Here is a 23,257-nt window from a genome sequence, read left to right on the forward strand (position 1 = left end):
ATCATAGCCATAATGCTCTGTGTGTCCTGACCTCTTTCTATCATAGCCACAATGCTCTGTGTGTTCTGACCTCTTTCTATCATAGCTCTGATGCTGTGTGTCCTGACCTCTTTCTATGATAGCTGTGATGCTCTGTGTGTCCTGATCTCTTTCTATCATAGCTCTGATGCTGTGTGTCCTGACCTCTTTCTATGATAGCTGTGATGCTCTGTGTGTCCTGACCTCTTTCTATTATATCCTCTAAATGTTCTGAAACTTTCCAGCCTCTAGATGTGGAAGAAAAAATACATCAATTCACTGATAGCAAGCAGAGATCATGAAAATATTCATTCTTTATTTCTGTGTTCTGCTGATGTCTCACATCTGCGGTTAGAGGACTGAGCTCCTCAGGATTGTCAGGAGGGATCCCAGCGCCAGGATGATGGCGGCAGAGTTGGCCTTGATGCTGGCGCCGCCGCTGACGTTACACAGGTCGGTGTTGCAGCAGGAGGTGGTGGCGGTGGCGCCGGAGACACTGTAGGTTCCTGCAGTGCAGGATGTTTCACATGTCTTACTGATGACGGAGGCCGAGATCCCACCTAGCGCGGAGAAAACAAAAATGTGACAAAGGGGTGGGGCTCCAACCTGTCAGTCATTGCCATGTATATAATGATTCTATATGTACAGCACCTCGGGTTTGTAGTCTCCCGGCTGTAGGTGAACGAGGACTACAACCCCCATAATCACACAACAAAATGGTGAACTCACCAGAGGAGGCTGATCCCACTATGGTCTGACAATACGCTGCTCCGCTGCTGCAGGTTGTCGAAGTCTGACAATTGGCATTGGAAGTTTGTAATGAGCAGGTGTAACAATTCAGCGAGTAAACTGCGAGCAAAAGAGAAAGGTTATATAGTGCACCGCGGTGTATCCAATCCTATCACATGTGATACTGACTGCTGTATCCAATCTTATCACATGTGATACTGACTGCTGTATCCAATCTTATCACATGTGATACTGACTGCTGTATCCAATCTTATCACATGTGATACTGACTGCTGTATCCAATCTTATCACATGTGATACTGACTGCTGTATCCAATCTTATCACATGTGATACTGACTGCTGTATCCAATCTTATCACATGTGATACTGACTGCTGTATCCAATCTTATCACATGTGATACTGACTGCTGTATCCAATCTTATCACATGTGATACTGACTGCTGTATCCAATCTTATCACATGTGATACTGACTGCTGTATCCAATCTTATCACATGTGATACTGACTGCTGTATCCAATCTTATCACATGTGATACTGACTGCTGTATCCAATCTTATCACATGTGATACTGACTGCTGTATCCAATCTTATCACATGTGATACTGACTGCTGTATCCAATCTTATCACATGTGATACTGACTGCTGTATCCAATCTTATCACATGTGATACTGACTGCTGTATCCAATCCTATCACATGTGATACTGACTGCTGTATCCAATCTTATCACATGTGATACTGACTGCTGTATCCAATCTTATCACATGTGATACTGACTGCTGTATCCAATCTTATCACATGTGATACTGACTGCTGTATCCAATCTTATCACATGTGATACTGACTGCTGTATCCAATCTTATCACATGTGATACTGACTGCTGTATCCAATCTTATCACATGTGATACTGACTGCTGTATCCAATCTTATCACATGTGATACTGACTGCTGTATCCAATCTTATCACATGTGATACTGACTGCTGTATCCAATCTCATCACATGTGATACTGACTGCTGTATCCAATCTTATCACATGTGATACTGACTGCTGTATCCAATCGTATCACATGTGATACTGACTGCTGTATCCAATCTTATCACATGTGATACTGACTGCTGTATCCAATCTTATCACATGTTATACTGACTGCTGTATCCAATTTTATAACATATAAGATTGGATACAGCTGTTGAGTTTAGATATAACAGCTCTGCAGAGGATCAAACATGATGGGAGAGGATACAGCATTAATATCATATACTAGCTGAAGAGCCCGGCGTTGACTGGGCATAGTAATTATCTGTGGTTAGTTATAGCACCTCACTTCTTTTATTTTCCCATCACATCTTTCATCTTCCCCCTCACTCCTCTCATTTTCCCCCTCACTCCTCTCATTCCCCCCTAACACTTGTCATTTCGATCTCACATCTGTCATTTTTCGATCACTCCACTATTTTCCCTCACTCCTCTCATTTTCACCTCACACCTCTCATTTTCCCCTCAGTATATACATGTTTTTCATCTATCTTATATATAGTATACACCTGTATGTCATCTCTTGTATATAGTATATACCTGTATGTCATCTCCTCCTGTATATAGTATATACCTGGAAGTCATCTCCTCCTGTATATAGTATATACCTGTGCGTCATCTGCTCCTGTATATAGTATATACCTGTGTGTCATCTCCTCCTGTATATAGTATATACCTGTGCGTCATCTGCTCCTGTATATAGTATATATCTGTGTGTCATCTCCTCCTGTATATAGTATATACCTGTGTGTCATCTCCCCTGTATATAGTATATACCTGTATGTAATCTCCTCCTATATATAGTATATATCTGTGTGTCATCTCCTCCTGTATATAGTATATATCTGTGTGTCATCTCCTCCTGTATATAGTATATACCTGTATGTCATCTCCTCCTATATATAGTATATAACTGTGTGTCATCTCCTCCTGTACATAGTATATACCTGTATGTCATCTCCTCCTGTATATAGTATATAACTGTGTGTCATCTCCTCCTGTATATAGTATATATCTGTGTGTCATCTCCCCTGTATATAGTATATACCTGTATGTCATCTCCTCCTATATATAGTATATAACTGTGTGTCATCTCCTCCTGTATATAGTATATACCTGTATGTCATCTCCTCCTATATATAGTATATAACTGTGTGTCATCTCCTCCTGTATATAGTATATATCTGTGTGTCATCTCCCCTGTATATAGTATATACCTGTGTGCCATCTCCTCCTGTATATAGAATATATACGTGTGTCATCTCCTCCTGTATATAGTATATACCTGTGTGTCATCTCCCCTGTATATAGTATATATCTGTGTGTCATCTCCTGTATTAGACCGCGTTCACACGTTATTTGCTCAGTATTTTTACCTCAGTATTTGTAAGCTAAATTGGCAGCCTGAGAAATCCCCAGCCAACAGGAAGCCCTCCCCCCTGGCAGTATATATTAGCTCACACATACACATAATAGACAGGTCATGTGACTAACAGCTGCCGGATTTCCTATATGGTACATTTGTTGTAGTTTGTCTGCTTATTAATCAGATTTTTATTTTTGAAGGATAATACCAGACTTGTGTGTGATTTAGGGCGAGTTTCATGTGTCTAGTTGTGTGTGTTGAGTTGTGTGTGGCGACATGCATGTAGCGACCTTTGTGAGATGAGTTTTGTGTGGCGACATGCGTGTAGCAACTTTTTGTGTGTCAAGTTGCATGTGACAGGTTAGTGTAGCAAGTTGTGTACAGCAAGCTTTGCGCATGGCGAGTTTTGCCTGTGACGAGTTTTATGTGTGTTGCGTTTTGAGTATGTGCAAGTTTTGTGTGAGGCAACTTTTGCATGTGTTGCAACTTTTGTGCATGTGGCAATTTTTCCACGTGTGCAAGTTTTGCGTGTGGCGAGTTTTCCATGAGGTGAGTTTTGCGTGAGCCTAGTTTTGCATGTGGCAAGTTTTGCATGTGGCAAATTTTGCGTGTGGCGATTTTTCGCCTCACAACATAGCCTATGACGTTCTCGGGATCCAGACATGTGACTGTGCAAAATTTTGTGGCTGTAGCTGCGACGGTGCAGATGCCAATCCTGGACATTCACACACACATACACACATTCAGCTTTACATACTGTATTAGACTACCTGAAGAGCCCGGCGTTGCCTGGGCATAGTAAATATCTGTGGTTAGTTATAGCACCTTACTTCTCTTATTTTGCCATCTTGCCTCTCATTTTCCCCCTCACTTCTTTCATTTTCCCCCTCACACCTCTCATTCCCCACTCACTCCTCTTATTCCCCCCTAACACTTGTCATTTCGACCTTACAGCTGTCATTTTCAGATCACTCCACTATTTTCCCTCACTCCTCTCATTTTGCACTCACACCTTTTCATTTTCACCTCAAACCTCTCATTTTCACCTCACACCTCTCATTTTCCTCTCAGTATATACATGTTTGTCGTCTCCCTTATATATAGTATACACTTGTATGTCATCTAATGGAGGTAGCAGGAGGGAGGATACTGACAGATACTATAATGGAGGTAGCAGCAGGGAGGATACTGACAGATACTATAATGGACGTAGCAGCAGGGAGGATACTGGCAGATACTATAATGGAGGTAGAGGCAGGGAGGATACTGACAGATACTATAATGGAGGTAGAGGCAGGGAGGATACTGACAGATACTATAATGGAGGTAGCAGCAGGGAGGATACTGACAGATACTATAATGGAGGTAGCAGCAGGGAGGATACTGACAGATACTATAATGGAGGTAGAGGCAGGGAGGATACTGACAGATACTATAATGGAGGTAGAGGCAGGGAGGATACTGACAGATACTATAATGGAGGTAGCAGCAGGGAGGATACTGACAGATACTATAATGGAGGTAGCAGCAGGGAGGATACTGACAGATACTATAATGGAGGTAGAGGCAGGGAGGATACTGACAGATACTATAATGGAGGTAGCAGCAGGGAGGATACTGACAGATACTATAATGGAGGTAGAGGCAGGGAGGATACTGACAGATACTATAATGGAGGTAGCAGCAGCGAGGATACTGACAGATACTATAATAGAGGTAGCAGGAGGGAGGATACTGACAGATACTATAATGGAGGTAGCAGGAGGGAGGATACTGGCAGATACTATAATGGAGGTAGCAGCAGGGAGGATACTGACAGATACTATAATGGAGGTAGCAGCAGGGAGGATACTGGCAGATACTATAATGGAGGTAGAGGCAGGGAGGATACTGACAGATACTATAATGGAGGTAGCAGCAGGGAGGATACTGACAGATACTATAATGGAGGTAGAGGCAGGGAGGATACTGACAGATACTATAATGGAGGTAGAGGCAGGGAGGATACTGACAGATACTATAATGGAGGTAGCAGGAGGGAGGATACTGACAGATACTATAATGGAGGTAGCAGCAGGGAGGATACTGACAGATACTATAATGGAGGTAGAGGCAGGGAGGATACTGGCAGATACTATAATGGAGGTAGAGGCAGGGAGGATACTGACAGATACTATAATGGAGGTAGAGGCAGGGAGGATACTGACAGATACTATAATGGAGGTAGAGGCAGGGAGGATACTGACAGATACTATAATGGAGGTAGAGGCAGGGAGGATACTGACAGATACTATAATGGAGGTAGAGGCAGGGAGGATACTGACAGATACTATAATGGAGGTAGCAGCAGGGAGGATACTGACAGATACTATAATGGAGGTAGCAGCAGGGAGGATACTGACAGATACTATAATGGAGGTAGAGGCAGGGAGGATACTGGCAGATACTATAATGGAGGTAGAGGCAGGGAGGATACTGACAGATACTATAATGGAGGTAGCAGCAGGGAGGATACTGACACATACTATAATGGAGGTAGCAGGAGGGAGGATACTGACAGATACTATAATGGAGGTAGCAGCAGGGAGGATACTGACAGATACTATAATGGAGGTAGAGGCAGGGAGGATACTGGCAGATACTATAATGGAGGTAGCAGCAGGGAGGATACTGACAGATACTATAATGGAGGTAGCAGCAGGGAGGATACTGACAGATACTATAATGGAGGTAGCAGCAGGGAGGATACTGACAGATACTATAATGGAGGTAGCAGCAGGGAGGATACTGACAGATACTATAATGGAGGTAGCAGGAGGGAGGATACTGGCAGATACTATAATGGAGGTAGCAGCAGGGAGGATACTGACAGATACTATAATGGAGGTAGCAGCAGGGAGGATACTGACAGATACTATAATGGAGGTAGCAGCAGGGAGGATACTGACAGATACTATAATGGAGGTAGCAGGAGGGAGGATACTGACAGATACTATAATGGAGGTAGCAGGAGGGAGGATACTGGCAGATACTATAATGGAGGTAGCAGGAGGGAGGATACTGGCAGATACTATAATGGAGGTAGCAGCAGGGAGGATACTGACAGATACTATAATGGAGGTAGCAGCAGGGAGGATACTGACAGATACTATAATGGAGGTAGCAGGAGGGAGGATACTGGCAGATACTATAATGGAGGTAGCAGCAGGGAGGATACTGACAGATACTATAATAGAGGTAGCAGGAGGGAGGATACTGACAGATACTATAATGGAGGTAGAGGCAGGGAGGATACTGACAGATACTATAATGGAGGTAGCAGGAGGGAGGATACTGGCAGATACTATAATGGAGGTAGCAGGAGGGAGGATACTGACAGATACTATAATGGAGGTAGAGGCAGGGAGGATACTGACAGATACTATAATGGAGGTAGCAGGAGGGAGGATACTGGCAGATACTATAATGGAGGTAGCAGCAGGGAGGATACTGACAGATACTATAATGGAGGTAGCAGGAGGGAGGATACTGGCAGATACTATAATGGAGGTAGCAGCAGGGAGGATACTGACAGATACTATAATGGAGGTAGCAGCAGGGAGGATACTGACAGATACTATAATGGAGGTAGAGGCAGGGAGGATACTGACAGATACTATAATGGAGGTAGCAGCAGGGAGGATACTGACAGATACTATAATGGAGGTAGCAGCAGGGAGGATACTGACAGATACTATAATAGAGGTAGCAGAAGGGAGGATACTGACAGATACTATAATGGAGGTAGCAGCAGGGAGGATACTGACAGATACTATAATTGAGGTAGCAGCAGGGAGGATACTGACAGATACTATAATAGAGGTAGCAGAAGGGAGGATACTGACAGATACTATAATGGAGGTAGCAGCAGGGAGGATACTGACAGATACTATAATGGAGGTAGAGGCAGGGAGGATACTGGCAGATACTATAATGGAGGTAGCAGCAGGGAGGATACTGACAGATACTATAATGGAGGTAGCAGGAGGGAGGATACTGACAGATACTATAATGGAGGTAGCAGCAGGGAGGATACTGACAGATACTATAATGGAGGTAGCGGCAGGGAGGATACTGACAGATACTATAATAGAGGTAGAGGCAGGGAGGATACTGACAGATACTATAATGGAGGTAGCAGCAGGGAGGATACTGACAGATACTATAATAGAGGTAGCAGAAGGGAGGATACTGACAGATACTATAATGGAGGTAGCGGCAGGGAGGATACTGACAGATACTATAATAGAGGTAGAGGCAGGGAGGATACTGACAGATACTATAATGGAGGTAGCGGCAGGGAGGATACTGACAGATACTATAATGGAGGTAGCGGCAGGGAGGATACTGACAGATACTATAATGAAGGTAGCAGCAGGGAGGATACTGACAGATACTATAATGGAGGTAGCGGCAGGGAGGATACTGACAGATACTATAATGGAGGTAGCAGGAGGGAGTATACTGGCAGATACTATAATGGAGGTAGAGGCAGGGAGGATACTGACAGATACTATAATGGAGGTAGCAGCAGGGAGGATACTGACAGATACTATAATGGAGGTAGCAGCAGGGAGGATACTGGCAGATACTATAATGGAGGTAGCAGGAGGGAGGATACTGGCAGATACTATAATGGAGGTAGCAGGAGGGAGGATACTGACAGATACTATAATGGAGGTAGCGGCAGGGAGGATACTGACAGATACTATAATGGAGGTAGCAGCAGGGAGGATACTGACAGATACTATAATGGAGGTAGCAGCAGGGAGGATACTGACAGATACTATAATGGAGGTAGAGGCAGGGAGGATACTGACAGATACTATAATGGAGGTAGCAGCAGGGAGGATACTGGCAGATACTATAATGGAGGTAGCAGGAGGGAGGATACTGGCAGATACTATAATGGAGGTAGCAGGAGGGAGGATACTGACAGATACTATAATGGAGGTAGAGGCAGGGAGGATACTGGCAGATACTATAATGGAGGTAGCAGGAGGGAGGATACTGACAGATACTATAATGGAGGTAGCAGCAGGGAGGATACTGACAGATACTATAATGGAGGTAGCAGCAGGGAGGATACTGGCAGATACTATAATGGAGGTAGCAGGAGGGAGGATACTGGCAGATACTATAATGGAGGTAGCAGGAGGGAGGATACTGACAGATACTATAATGGAGGTAGAGGCAGGGAGGATACTGACAGATACTATAATGGAGGTAGCAGGAGGGAGGATACTGGCAGATACTATAATGGAGGTAGCAGGAGGGAGGATACTGACAGATACTATAATGGAGGTAGAGGCAGGGAGGATACTGACAGATACTATAATGGAGGTAGCAGCAGGGAGGATACTGGCAGATACTATAATGGAGGTAGCAGCAGGGAGGATACTGACAGATACTATAATGGAGGTAGAGGCAGGGAGGATACTGACAGATACTATAATGGAGGTAGCGGCAGGGAGGATACTGACAGATACTATAATGGAGGTAGCAGCAGGGAGGATACTGACAGATACTATAATGGAGGTAGCAGCAGGGAGGATACTGACAGATACTATAATGGAGGTAGCAGCAGGGAGGATACTGACAGATACTATAATGGAGGTAGCAGGAGGGAGGATACTGACAGATACTATAATGGAGGTAGCAGGAGGGAGGATACTGACAGATACTATAATGGAGGTAGAGGCAGGGAGGATACTGACAGATACTATAATGGAGGTAGCAGGAGGGAGGATACTGACAGATACTATAATGGAGGTAGCGGCAGGGAGGATACTGACAGATACTATAATGGAGGTAGCAGCAGGGAGGATACTGGCAGATACTATAATGGAGGTAGAGGCAGGGAGGATACTGACAGATACTATAATGGAGGTAGCAGCAGGGAGGATACTGACAGATACTATAATGGAGGTAGCAGCAGGGAGGATACTGACAGATACTATAATGGAGGTAGAGGCAGGGAGGATACTGACAGATACTATAATGGAGGTAGCAGCAGGGAGGATACTGACAGATACTATAATGGAGGTAGCAGCAGGGAGGATACTGACAGATACTATAATGGAGGTAGCAGCAGGGAGGATACTGACAGATACTATAATGGAGGTAGAGGCAGGGAGGATACTGACAGATACTATAATGGAGGTAGCAGGAGGGAGGATACTGACAGATACTATAATGGAGGTAGCAGGAGGGAGGATACTGACAGATACTATAATGGAGGTAGCGGCAGGGAGGATACTGACAGATACTATAATGGAGGTAGCAGCAGGGAGGATACTGGCAGATACTATAATGGAGGTAGAGGCAGGGAGGATACTGACAGATACTATAATGGAGGTAGCAGGAGGGAGGATACTGACAGATACTATAATGGAGGTAGCGGCAGGGAGGATACTGGCAGATACTATAATGGAGGTAGCAGGAGGGAGGATACTGACAGATACTATAATGGAGGTAGCAGGAGGGAGGATACTGACAGATACTATAATGGAGGTAGCAGCAGGGAGGATACTGGCAGATACTATAATGGAGGTAGAGGCAGGGAGGATACTGACAGATACTATAATGGAGGTAGAGGCAGGGAGGATACTGACAGATACTATAATGGAGTTAGCAGCAGGGAGGATACTGACAGATACTATAATGGAGGTAGCAGCAGGGAGGATACTGACAGATACTATAATGGAGGTAGCGGCAGGGAGGATACTGACAGATACTATAATGGAGGTAGCAGCAGGGAGGATACTGGCAGATACTATAATGGAGGTAGAGGCAGGGAGGATACTGACAGATACTATAATGGAGGTAGAGGCAGGGAGGATACTGACAGATACTATAATGGAGTTAGCAGCAGGGAGGATACTGACAGATACTATAATGGAGGTAGCAGCAGGGAGGATACTGACAGATACTATAATGGAGGTAGCAGCAGGGAGGATACTGACAGATACTATAATGGAGGTAGAGGCAGGGAGGATACTGACAGATACTATAATGGAGTTAGCAGCAGGGAGGATACTGACAGATACTATAATGGAGGTAGCAGCAGGGAGGATACTGACAGATACTATAATGGAGGTAGAGGCAGGGAGGATACTGACAGATACTATAATGGAGGTAGCAGCAGGGAGGATACTGACAGATACTATAATGGAGGTAGAGGCAGGGAGGATACTGGCAGATACTATAATGAAGGTAGCAGCAGGGAGGATACTGACAGATACTATAATGGAGGTAGCAGCAGGGAGGATACTGACAGATACTATAATGGAGGTAGAGGCAGGGAGGATACTGGCAGATACTATAATGGAGGTAGAGGCAGGGAGGATACTGGCAGATACTATAATGGAGGTAGAGGCAGGGAGGATACTGACAAATACTATAATGGAGGTAGAGGCAGGGAGGATACTGACAGATACTATAATGGAGGTAGCAGCAGGGAGGATACTGGCAGATACTATAATGGAGGTAGCAGGAGGGAGGATACTGGCAGATACTATAATGGAGGTAGCGGCAGGGAGGATACTGACAGATACTATAATGGAGGTAGCGGCAGGGAGGATACTGACAGATACTATAATGGAGGTAGCAGCAGGGAGGATACTGGCAGATACTATAATGGAGGTAGCGGCAGGGAGGATACTGACAGATACTATAATGGAGGTAGCAGCAGGGAGGATACTGACAGATACTATAATGGAGGTAGAGGCAGGGAGGATACTGACAGATACTATAATGGAGGTAGCAGCAGGGAGGATACTGACAGATACTATAATGGAGGTAGAGGCAGGGAGGATACTGACAGATACTATAATGGAGGTAGCAGCAGGGAGGATACTGGCAGATACTATAATGGAGGTAGCAGGAGGGAGGATACTGACAGATACTATAATGGAGGTAGCAGCAGGGAGGATACTGGCAGATACTATAATAGAGGTAGCAGCAGGGAGGATACTGACAGATACTATAATGGAGGTAGCAGCAGGGAGGATACTGACAGATACTATAATGGAGGTAGCAGCAGGGAGGATACTGGCAGATACTATAATGGAGGTAGCAGGAGGGAGGATACTGACAGATACTATAATGGAGGTAGCAGCAGGGAGGATACTGGCAGATACTATAATGGAGGTAGCAGGAGGGAGGATACTGACAGATACTATAATGGAGGTAGCGGCAGGGAGGATACTGACAGATACTATAATGGAGGTAGCAGCAGGGAGGATACTGACAGATACTATAATGGAGGTAGAGGCAGGGAGGATACTGACAGATACTATAATGGAGGTAGCAGCAGGGAGGATACTGACAGATACTATAATGGAGGTAGCAGCAGGGAGGATACTGACAGATACTATAATGGAGGTAGCAGCAGGGAGGATACTGGCAGATACTATAATGGAGGTAGCAGCAGGGAGGATACTGACAGATACTATAATGGAGGTAGCAGCAGGGAGGATACTGGCAGATACTGCAGCGTCCTGGTCATTTAAACATATTGACCACAGGATAGAAACCTTAGTCACGAAGTGTATCGTTTAAAACAACATCTTTATTGACATACATAAAACATACAAAATATTAAAATAATGCCTCACAATCAGATGAAATACTCAATCAGGGTGAGCGGCAACGACTTACAGGTAGGTAATATATTTTATGTTTACTTAAGGGCTAGATGGGTACATATCCCCAGCAGTACCTATTACAATACAGATATGATCCTCCAATCTAACCAAAACCTTAGATGGTGCCTACACAAAAAAACATATAATTTGAAGCACAAATATACCTACTCCTCGCACGGAGGGTTAATCCCCATAGACACAGGCACCCGAGATCAATATCTCAATGCACATAGTATACTGCTGGGAAGCAATCATATTGCACCCCGGAACCGTGTCCCATCCTAATACTTATGCAACGGGTTAATCCCCATAAATAGCACAATCCGAGATACGTATCTCAGTATAGACAGTGTAGTATGGGGAACAATCACACTACACCATCCCCATGTTTTTATAACCGACTTAGCCGTAAAAAGGAACCCACCATACCATTAACATGCCCAAATAACCATATACCTCAAAAAATCATGGGCACACTGCCCGGTACATATTACCTGTATCAATTGCGTCCTGCCTCGTGGCACGCTACACCCTGATCACCCCGACGCGCGTTTCGCATCCGCTTCCTCCAGGGGGCGTGGAGGATACTGACAGATACTATAATGGAGGTAGCAGCAGGGAGGATACTGACAGATACTATAATGGAGGTAGAGGCAGGGAGGATACTGACAGATACTATAATGGAGGTAGCAGCAGGGAGGATACTGACAGATACTATAATGGAGGTAGCAGCAGGGAGGATACTGACAGATACTATAATGGAGGTAGCAGCAGGGAGGATACTGACAGATACTATAATGGAGGTAGCAGCAGGGAGGATACTGACAGATACTATAATGGAGGTAGAGGCAGGGAGGATACTGACAGATACTATAATTGAGGTAGCAGCAGGGAGGATACTGACAGATACTATAATGGAGGTAGCAGGAGGGAGGATACTGACAGATACTATAATGGAGGTAGCAGCAGGGAGGATACTGACAGATACTATAATTGAGGTAGCAGCAGGGAGGATACTGACAGATACTATAATGGAGGTAGCAGGAGGGAGGATACTGACAGATACTATAATGGAGGTAGCAGCAGGGAGGATACTGGCAGATACTGCAGCGTCCTGGTCATTGCAGTTATGTTGTTCTTCCACCAGGGGCAGCGATATTACGTCTGATGGCACTAAAGGAGTTCACCCTGCCAGGTATCACAAAACACACAACACACTTCACACTCCAGTCCACCAGGGGGAGCCTTGCTCCTATCTACTAGGGCACTCCTCACAGAAGGGTAAAACTGGTGGGCTGGATAGAAAGTTAGAGAGAAGCTGGCTGGGATTGGCCCAGGCAACACCTGTCAGGCAGACAGGGAGAAAGGAGGAACATCAGAGCTGCAGACAGAGGGTCCCTGTCAGGGGTGGGATCCTGACAGAGGCCTAGCAAGACAGAAAGACATGGAGCTGCGCCTGCACCACGTGCGGCAGCATCCTAAGAAAGGACACGAAAAGAACTGTGTTGTAGAGACAGTGGCGTAACTACAAAGTTAGGGGCCCCGGTGCGAACTTCCAAATGGGGCCCCCCCCCTGCAGCCCTGCCATACAACTCAATGTAACCCCCATAGAATAATGGCCACACATGATGCTCAATACTGTATAACGGCCACCACACATGATGCTGCATACTGTATAATGGCCACACATGATGCTGCATACTGTATAATGGCCACACATGATGCTCCATAGTGTATAATGGCCACACATGATGCTCCATAGTGTATAATGGCCACACATTGCTCCATACTGTATAATGGCCAGACAGTGCTCCATACTGTATAATGACCACCCACACATAGTGCTCCATAGTGTATAACGGCCACACAGTTCTCCATACTGTATAATGATCCCACATAATGCTCAATACTGTATAATGACCACAAATGATGCTCCATACTGTATAACGGCCACACATGATGCTCAATACTGTATAATGACCCCCCTCCTGTGTGCATGGCTCATCTCCCTCCTATCCCATATACATAGCTCATATTACCCCTCCTGCATGCATGACTCATATCTCCCCATGTATGCATGGCTCATATTCCGCCCCTGTATGCATGGCTTATATTCCCCCCTGTATGCATGGCTCATATTCCCCCCCGCATGGCTTATATTCCCCCCTGCATGGCTCATATTCCCCCCTGCATGGCTCATATTCCCCCCTGCATGGCTCATATTCCCCCCTGCATGGCTCATATTCCCCCCTGCATGGCTCATATCCCCCCCTGCATGGCTTATATTCCCCCCTGCATGGCTTATATTCCCCCCTCTATGCAAGCTTATCTCTCCGCTCCTGCTCGGCGCGCCGGCTTATGTCCTCCTTCATCCCCCGTCCCCCCGGCCCTCATACTCACCTGTCTTCCCACTGCACGGCCGTGCCGACATCCCTCGCGCTCTGTCCCGACTCCAGGCGGCGGCGCCGGCGCAGCACCTTCTTCCTGCTTGAGCGGTCATGTGACACCGTTCATTAAGATCATGAATATGCGCATATTCATGATCTTAATGAGCGGTGTCACGTGACCGCTCAAGCAGGAACGAGCTGCAGTGCAGACGCCGAGACCATCGCTGGAGCAGGGTGAGTATTCAAGGCAGCGGCAGCGGCGGCGGCGTGGGGGGCCCTGGAGCGGGGGGAGGCACTGCCAGTCCGAGCCTGCCTGCCGGGCCCGGGCCCGGGCCCCTGACCTGCCGGGCCCGGTCGCACTGGCGATCGCTGCGACCGCGGTAGTTATGCCACTGTGTAGAGAGCGAGACACGAAGTCATAGCACAAGGAGATAACACCAGGAGGAGTTCTGCCCTGCAATAGGCTGCCTCCTTCTGAGGCGCGTAGCCGGTGGCCAGAACACCGAGGGAGTAATAGTCTCTACGCTTTATTTCAGAGACCAGCAACACAGTCAATTCCAAGTTGGCTGCCCGACCTTAATACCTAAGAAGACACGGTGGCAACTTGTGGGGTCGGGACGTCTCTAGGGTCCCTATAAACAAGCCTCAGGCCATCAGTCATATGGGTTTGTCCTATCCACACTATCTGGGGGACAGAGAGGACAAAATAACATCTAGAACATCTACAAGAGTTGTGAAGACCTTACCGAGTTGCTCAGCAGGGAGGTACTACAACAGACAGGCGCTAGTAGGAAGGCTACTGATTTGCACCTGGATAAGGGGACTCTGGATTTGCCTTCAGACCGGCCGGACTCTGCCTACCCTGTGGTCTGTACCCTGGACTGTGGATGCTGAAGTCTTCAGTAAAAGGTAAAGAGACTGCAACCTTGTGTCCTCGTTATTCCCTGCGCCTTACATCGTCCACCATCACCAACTACACTCTGGGAAGCCCTGGGGACACACTTCACCTGTGGGAAGGTATACCATCTAGCTGCCATAACATCACCCCAGCGGACCCCTAAGCAGCGTCGGTCATCCTAACCGAATACCACAGGTGGCGTCACGAACATTATCCCTTTAAAGACCTTTCCCTTTTAATACGGACGTCCCTAGGGCCACGGACCAGGTCAGCCACCGTGACATCCCCACTGAGAACCGAAGGGCCCGGCTCCGAGTACCTCACTGCCCTACCTGGGGGCGTTCCAACTTTGGCGTCACGAACAGGATCTACTTAAGCCTGAAGAATCGGGTCATGTGTGCCTAAGAACTGTGCCAGAACTGTGTTTGAACTTTGGTTTGCTTGAGGACTGTGTATTGCCATTACTGCCAAAAATTCCCGCCAAAATCGCTGCCATTATAGCGCCACGAGGAGCGCAGGAGAAGAAGAAAGGCGTGCCATGGGAGGAGACTACCGAGGCGGCGCCAAAAGTGACGACCGCCCCCTCCGACTACTTCTGCAAGATGACGACCTGCCCCGAAGCCAGGAAGGAGCTCCGCCCCCCAAAAATGGAGGAGCCGTGTGCGTGTGCTACCAAAGACCCAGGAGCGGAGATGGCGACCAGCAGGTACCTGAACTACGACGAAGTGACCCAGGACCATCACCAGCGACCGGAGGCGAACTCAAACTTGCCACTGCTGGAGGATCCGGACTTCTTGGCTCCGCAGGTGGATGAACCGAGCCCTCAACTCCAGGACGCAGAGCCGACAGCAGTGAAGAAATGGAAGTCGGAGCTGTGCAAGAAGATCGCATTGGAAGAGCCGTGGTCCGAGCAGCAGACTCCAGCGTCCTCATCAGCGGGGCGGATCGACATCGGTGGAACGACATCAGACGCAGGTACCGAAAGCGCCCCTGCCCCACTGACCGATCCTACTCCGGTGACCGCTCCCCGCTGTTATGGACCTGGTGGTTAGGAGCACCCGGAATGACCTGATGGTTAAACTCACACAGGACAAGCTCTGGGAAGTGGGAGCTCTGCTGACCGCAACCCCTAATCCTATCACACAACTAGAAATAGTCGTGGAGCGTACCTAACACTGCCTAGACTCCTCTTCACAGCCTAAGAGCTAACTAGCCCTAAAGATAGAAAATAAAGCCTACCTTGCCTCAGAGAAATTCCCCAAAGGAAAAGGCAGCCCCCCACATATATTGACTGTGAGTTATGAAGAAAGTCACAAACACAGAAATGAAACAGGTTTCAGCAAAAGGAGGCCAGACTTACTAAACAGACTGAGGATAGGAAAGGTATCTTTGCGGTCAGCACAAAAAACTACAAAAAGACCACGCAGAGTGTGCAAAAAGACCTCCGCACCGACTCACGGTGCGGAGGTGCCACTCTGCATCCCAGAGCTTCCAGCTAGCAAGGCAAAATCATGATAGCAAGCTGGACAAGGAAACAATGAACAAATAATTAACTAGCAGGGACTTAGCTTCTGCTGGAGTAGACAGGTCACCAGAAAGATCCAAGAGCAACTGAACCAGTACAAGAACATTGACAGCTTGCATGGAGTAACGATCTGAGTGGAGTTAAATAGAGCAGCCAGCCAAAGAATAAACTACGTCACCTGTGGAAGGAACCTCAGAAGCAGCAGCTCCACTCACAGCCACCAGAGGGAGTCCATGGACAGAACTCGCCGAAGTACCATTCATGACCACAGGAGGGAGTTTGATCACAGAATTCACAACACCCCGCCCCGACTGTGACCAACCACCCGCTGCCGAGCTTGTCGTGACAGCCCACAACACCATGGAGGGGGTACTGCCCCCATTACCGACATCTATGGGTGAACCGCTAGACGTGAGCTCTGAGGGGGTGATCTTCAAATGGGACGCCCCAAAGACCAAATTGAACGGGTCCAAATAAGAGGGGTCCTATATTGCAGTGCTCACCTGGGAACATTTCAAACAATGCCTAATTTCACACTGGAAAAACCAGAAAGAGACAGAACCTAATGCTCAACGTAAAGAACAGAAGCATAAGACCAAGCGCGGTAATAAGAGCCCGGCGAAGCGAGGGACGGTATTAGCCTTTCACCCAAAAAGGGGTTGGGGCTTTATACAGGAGCCGGGACTGCAAACCGAAGTCTTTGTTACCAGCTATAACGTGGAAGCCCAGTTCCGCGACGGACACCATAACAGAAATTTGAGCAGAGGGGACCATGTGACCTACACTCACCACTGGAGTGAGCAAGGTTGGTACGCTAAGAACGTTAAGCGACGTGAGCCTACGGTAGTGCCACCCGCTGCCCTGATTAAGACTAACTCTGAACTAACAAGTCCCAACACCACCACCACCACTGCGTGTATCATTTCTACTACTGAATCTGCTACTAAAACTGACAGCCGTACTCAAACCACTAATGACTTGACAGCACCTGAGAGACAAACCCCTGACATTGCTACAGCCTTAGATGAGGACTCAGATACAAACCTTCCCCGGCCAGGAGGCTTTCGCTACCAACTGATGCCTTGCAACCTACTATGAATATAAACCTCGAAGGATCTGAAAACTGTAAATAGTTCTTTTAAAACTTTTCCTGTTTGCTTTAAAACCCGTCCTGGGTTAACTCTTAAAGGGATCCCTTTGTTTACCCGGGATCCCTGTTGTTTCAAGTTTTGCACAAGTTTTTCTATTTCTTTTAAAGAACATTCAAATCATGGACGGTGAATGATTCACAAACTGCTTGTATATAGTTTGCACCTTCTTAAAGGTGCTCTCTACTGGTTTTACAAGAAGAGCTTTGCAAAGAGACTGTTCCTGATAACAGCGTGAAAGTTCTTGCTTTAAAGTTATAACGGACTTGTTGATTGTTTGCACTACCTCAGAAAAGACTTGAGATTTCCTCTTAAAGGGAATGTTTACTAGTTGCACTTTGTCTTAAGTAGTTAGATAGCAATGATGTTTTACATAGTGATAGTATGTAGCTAGAAGGTTAGATAGTGATAAGATGTTTGATAATGTTGAGAATAAAATGTTAGTGATGTACTTTAAATAAAATTGAGGTTCTAGAAGGAAAAATGCAGTAGGCCCGTAGGGGTAGGCAGATAGTCCTGCATGCGTGAAAGTGATAGAAGAATAAAGAAAATGTTGATTTGCACTTTGAAGTTTTATAGTATGCCCTTAGAGGGTATTTGCACTTGAATAAAGGTTATACTTGCTCTTAGTAGATAATATACCCGTAAGGGGTGATGGTCATTCATAGTTAGTTAGATAATAATTGTTATTTCCTTAAAGTCGCGCGCACAATGTAAATATGTTCTTGTTTGTAACGTTCAAGTGTTCTCACCTCACATAAAGGGACGCACTGTTATATTAACTTGTTTTATAGCATTCCAAAAATGTTGTATGTCTTTTTGCTAATTTATTGTTGTTTTCTTTTCCCAGCCCGGGAGTGCTGGATTTAATGGGGAAGGTGGAGGGGGAGGGGGGGGTTGGTGTTGGGGGAGTGTAGGATGGGAGCAGCACATGTCAGAATGGAGGCGCAGGATGGGTGCAGCACATGTCAGAATGGAGGCGCAGGATGGGTGCAGCACATGTCAGAATGGAGGCGCAGGATGGGTGCAGCACATGTCAGAGTGGAGGCGCAGGATGGGAGCAGCACATGTCAGAATGGAGGCGCAGGATGGGTGCAGCACATGTCAGAATGGAGGCGCAGGATGGGTGCAGCACATGTCAGAATGGAGGCGCAGGATGGGTGCAGCACATGTCAGAATGGAGGCGCAGGATGGGTGCAGCACATGTCAGAGTGGAGGCGCAGGATGGGAGCAGCACATGTCAGAATGGAGGCGCAGGATGGGTGCAGCACATGTCAGAATGGAGGCGCAGGATGGGTGCAGCACATGTCAGAATGGAGGCGCAGGATGGGTGCAGCACATGTCAGAATGGAGGCGCAGGATGGGTGCAGCACATGTCAGAATGGAGGCGCAGGATAGGTGCAGCACATGTCAAAATGGAGGCGCAGGATGGGTGCAGCACATGTCAGAATGGAGGCGCAGGATGGGTGCAGCACATGTCAGAATGGAGGCGCAGGATGGGTGCAGCACATGTCAGAATGGAGGCGCAGGATGGGTGCAGCACATGTCAGAATGGAGGCGCAGGATGGGTGCAGCACATGTCAGAATGGAGGCGCAGGATGGGTGCAGCACATGTCAGAATGGAGGCGCAGGATGGGTGCAGCACATGTCAGAATGGAGGCGCAGGATGGGTGCAGCACATGTCAGAATGGAGGCGCAGGATGGGTGCAGCACATGTCAGAATGGAGGCGCAGGATAGGTGCAGCACATGTCAAAATGGAGGCGCAGGATGGGTGCAGCACATGTCAGAATGGAGGCGCAGGATGGGTGCAGCACATGTCAGAATGGAGGCACAGGATGGGTGCAGCACATGTCAGAATGGAGGCGCAGGATGGATGCAGCACATGTCAGAATGGGGGCGCAGGATGGGTGCAGCACACGACAGGATGGGGACGCAGGATGGAGCAGCACATGACAGGATGGAGACCATATACCAATATAAATGCTCGCCACCCGGGCGTAGAACGGGTTCAATAGCTAGTATACTATAATGGAGGTAAATGCAGGGAGGATACTGACATATCCTATAATTGAGGTAGGAAGAGGGAGTGTATATTATTTAGTGATTATGTGAAGTAAATGTGAAATCTTAGTTAATGAGTAATACCACCATAATGTTACTAAATAATACTGCCACAACATGACCACATATTACCACCACAATGACAGAAATACCTTTATATTGGTGTTAAATAATATTTTCACGCCATGATCACATAATACCACCAATTATTCAACTGAGAATTTCCACATGATGCACTGGTCATATGTAGTCATGGTGTACAGGTATTAATTATTAGCTTTATGGTCACATTAATCCAACACTATGTGGTAGTAATGCATTGTCATGGTGTGGGAGTATTATGTCAGGCCAAAGTTTAATGCTATTGTTTGGTTCAATGAGGTGTAAATTTCTCCTTAGAACTAGTAGAGACGTTTCGCTCAGACTGTTGGTTCTTTAAGAGTTGTCTTTTGATTTGTCATATGTAAGCCTGATCTGCTGTATCTAATGTGGGAAGACGGAGGTATCGCTCGTGCGCTGCTGATAGCGACATTAGCGGTGAAATTAAAACATTTATTTAAACAGGTTTACAAGTTAACGCGTTTCGAGATCACGCAGGATCTCTTCATCAGGACAAAACTATGAAAAAAGTCCTACGTGACCTCGAAACGCGTTGACTAGTAAACCTGTGCAGTAGCACATGAGTGATACCTCCGTCTTCCTCTCTGTATGTCTGGTCGTCCTCTTGACCGGTAGCTGTGCAGAAGCTGTGTTATATGCCCATTATGTGTTGCCATTCAGCAACCTAACAAGGTGAGTGTATTGTTCCCTTTCCCTGACACCACATTGTCATCGGATAAGACCCTATTACACTTTTTCTTTCTCAGTTTCTTCTTTCCATAGTTGTATCTAATGTGTGATACAATCTCAGAGTTGCCCAGCATTCCGCTATATAGGTTACATAGTACCTATCAGTAGCAGTACGGGGTCGGGCAGGTGCAGGGTCTTACCTGTGGCCACACAGAGGGCGATCACCAGGAGGAGGCTTGTGTATGCTGCCATCATGATGTGTGATCAGGAAGAGCTCCGTGTCCCTATATATATATATATATATACGCCTCCAGATATTTACCTATTCAACGCATTTACAAAACCCTACCTACAGCCCCTCCACTATCGAAAGCAAGCAAGGATGTATGCATATAATATGTAACTTATACATATGTGCGGACAATACCTGTCACTCATCCATCAAGATTAGGTGACCGCTCCCTGCAACTAAGGATTCCCGAGTCACACCCAACGTCACAACCCCAATACCAGGTATTGTATAGAACATACAGTGGGAACGGAAAGTATTCAGGTCCCTTTACACTTTTCACTCTTTGCTTCATTGCAGCCATTGAGTAAATTCAGAAAAGTTCATTTTTTTCCTATTAATGTACACTCTGCACCCCATCTTTACCGAAACCCCCCCCCAAAAAAATGAAATGGAGACATATTTGCAAATGTATTAAAAAGGAAAAACTGAAATATCCCATGGCCATAAGTCTTCAGCCCCTTTGCTCAGTATTGGGTAGAAGCACCTTTTGAGCTCGTACAGCCATGAGTCTTCTTGGGAATGATGCAACACGTTTTTCACCCCTGGATTTGGGGATCCTCGGCCATTCTTCCTTGCAGATCCTCTCCAGGTCCATCAGGTTGGATGGTGAACGTTGGTGGACGCCATTTTCAGGTCTCTCCAGAGATGCTCCATTGGGTTTAGGTCAGGGTTCTGGCTGGGTCGGTCAAGAATGGTCACAGAGTTGTTCTGAAGCCGCTCCTTTGTTATTTTAGCTGTGTGCTTAGGGTCATTGAACCTTCGGCCACTTCTGAGGTCCAGAGCACTCTGGAAGAGGTTTTCATCCAGGATGTCTCTGTACTTGGCCGCATTCAGGTTTCATTCAATGACAACCAGTCGTCCTGTCCCTGCAGCTGAAAAACACCCCCACAGCATGATGCTGCCTCCACCATGCTTCACTGTTGGGATTGTATTGGGCAGGTGATGAGCAGTGCCTGATTTGCTCCACACATACCGCTTAGCATTATCACCAAAAAGGTCTATTATCGTCTCTGTTCTGTCCCCACATGAGGCGAATGGAGGTGTGATTGATTAATAAGCCACAGAAAAATAAAAGTAAAGCAGCACAGCCTGCAATAGAGACTAGGTATATACTCAGTCCTGGATACTGGAAACCCGACAATATCGGGAGGTGCTCGCGCTTGAAGTGAGGAGAAAACCATGTAGCAGTAGTAGAACAAAACGCGGCAACACTCACCGAACCTGTGGTCAGGGCTTGTCTTTATTGAAGCATATGTGAACAAATCTTCACGGCACGGGGGAGTAAAATGAAGGAAGAGGTGAGCGGGGAGAGGACGACGGCCGTTTCACGCCAACACCGGCGCTTCTACAGGTCCATGCTGAGAGGAAGTGACGCCCGGAGAGATAAGTGAATAACCACCTCCTCCCCTAGCGCCAAGTCCAATCAACACGAAAAAAGGGACAGGTGCAAAATAAAATACAATTAAAAACATTAACAATGGAATAGAAAAGGACATCATCACATATCTCTATCTATAGCAACGAAGTCACACAAAGGACAGAAATCTAGAATAACTAATAATCTTGAACGTCAATGGAACCATTATTAGTACGGAGGTATCTCAAAATGTATTACTATTTCTTATTTCTCCATGTTGGTTATTCTGTCTCTCTATCTATCCAACAGACAGGAAAATAAAGGGTACCTAGAGACTACAACAAGAGACACAAACACATCATGGGTTAACTGGGAAAGTGTAACCTATCTGATCTTCTTTTATACACAGTGACACTATAGCAATTATTAAGACCATTACCATATTTATCATAAAAAGACAGACATGTCATTTTTTTCATTTAGACCTGCCGGCCCTGTTGCTCGTGTTCTCACAATCCATCTGGCCTCTCGCTGTAATAATAATTTATGCAGGTCCCCTGCATGGCCCCTCTCTAGGCTATGAATATCAGCCCGCAGCTGTCTGCACAGCCTTTCTGGCTATAAAATATAGGGGGACCCCACGTCATTTTTTTTGGGGGGGGGTTCCCCTATTTTAATAGCCAGTAAAGGCAACGCAGACAGCTGCGGGCTGATATTCATAGCGGGCTACAAATATTGGCCCCAAGCTGCCGGCTTTCCCCCTCTGGCGCAGAAAATTGCGCTGGAGCCCACGTCAGGTATTTTTTAAAAATTCAACGCTCATTAAGGCCTCTTTCACACGTGTGTCAGTACGGGTCCGTCGCTATGCGTCGGGCCGATGTACCGACACACGTTGTGAAATTTGTGCACGACATGGGCAGCGGATGCAGTTTTTCA

At 46.6% G+C, this 23,257-nt stretch overlaps 1 protein-coding gene across 1 annotated transcript; it reads right to left on the minus strand.

The window, feature by feature from the left end:
- Positions 1 to 314: 314 nt before the first annotated feature.
- Positions 315 to 21,026, minus strand: LOC138641533 (lymphocyte antigen 6E-like). The gene is made up of 3 exons (XM_069729001.1): positions 20,873 to 21,026; positions 748 to 867; positions 315 to 578 (listed from the first exon to the last, which is right to left on the minus strand). The coding sequence occupies exons 1-3, from the start codon at positions 20,925 to 20,927 to the stop codon at positions 370 to 372; spliced, it is 384 nt and encodes a 127-aa protein (XP_069585102.1). The 5' UTR covers positions 20,928 to 21,026; the 3' UTR covers positions 315 to 369.
- Between the last annotated feature and the right edge of the window lie 2,231 nt (positions 21,027 to 23,257).

This window comes from Ranitomeya imitator, chromosome 6, assembly GCF_032444005.1.
Source record: "Ranitomeya imitator isolate aRanImi1 chromosome 6, aRanImi1.pri, whole genome shotgun sequence".
Taxonomy (NCBI): Eukaryota; Metazoa; Chordata; class Amphibia; order Anura; family Dendrobatidae; genus Ranitomeya; species Ranitomeya imitator.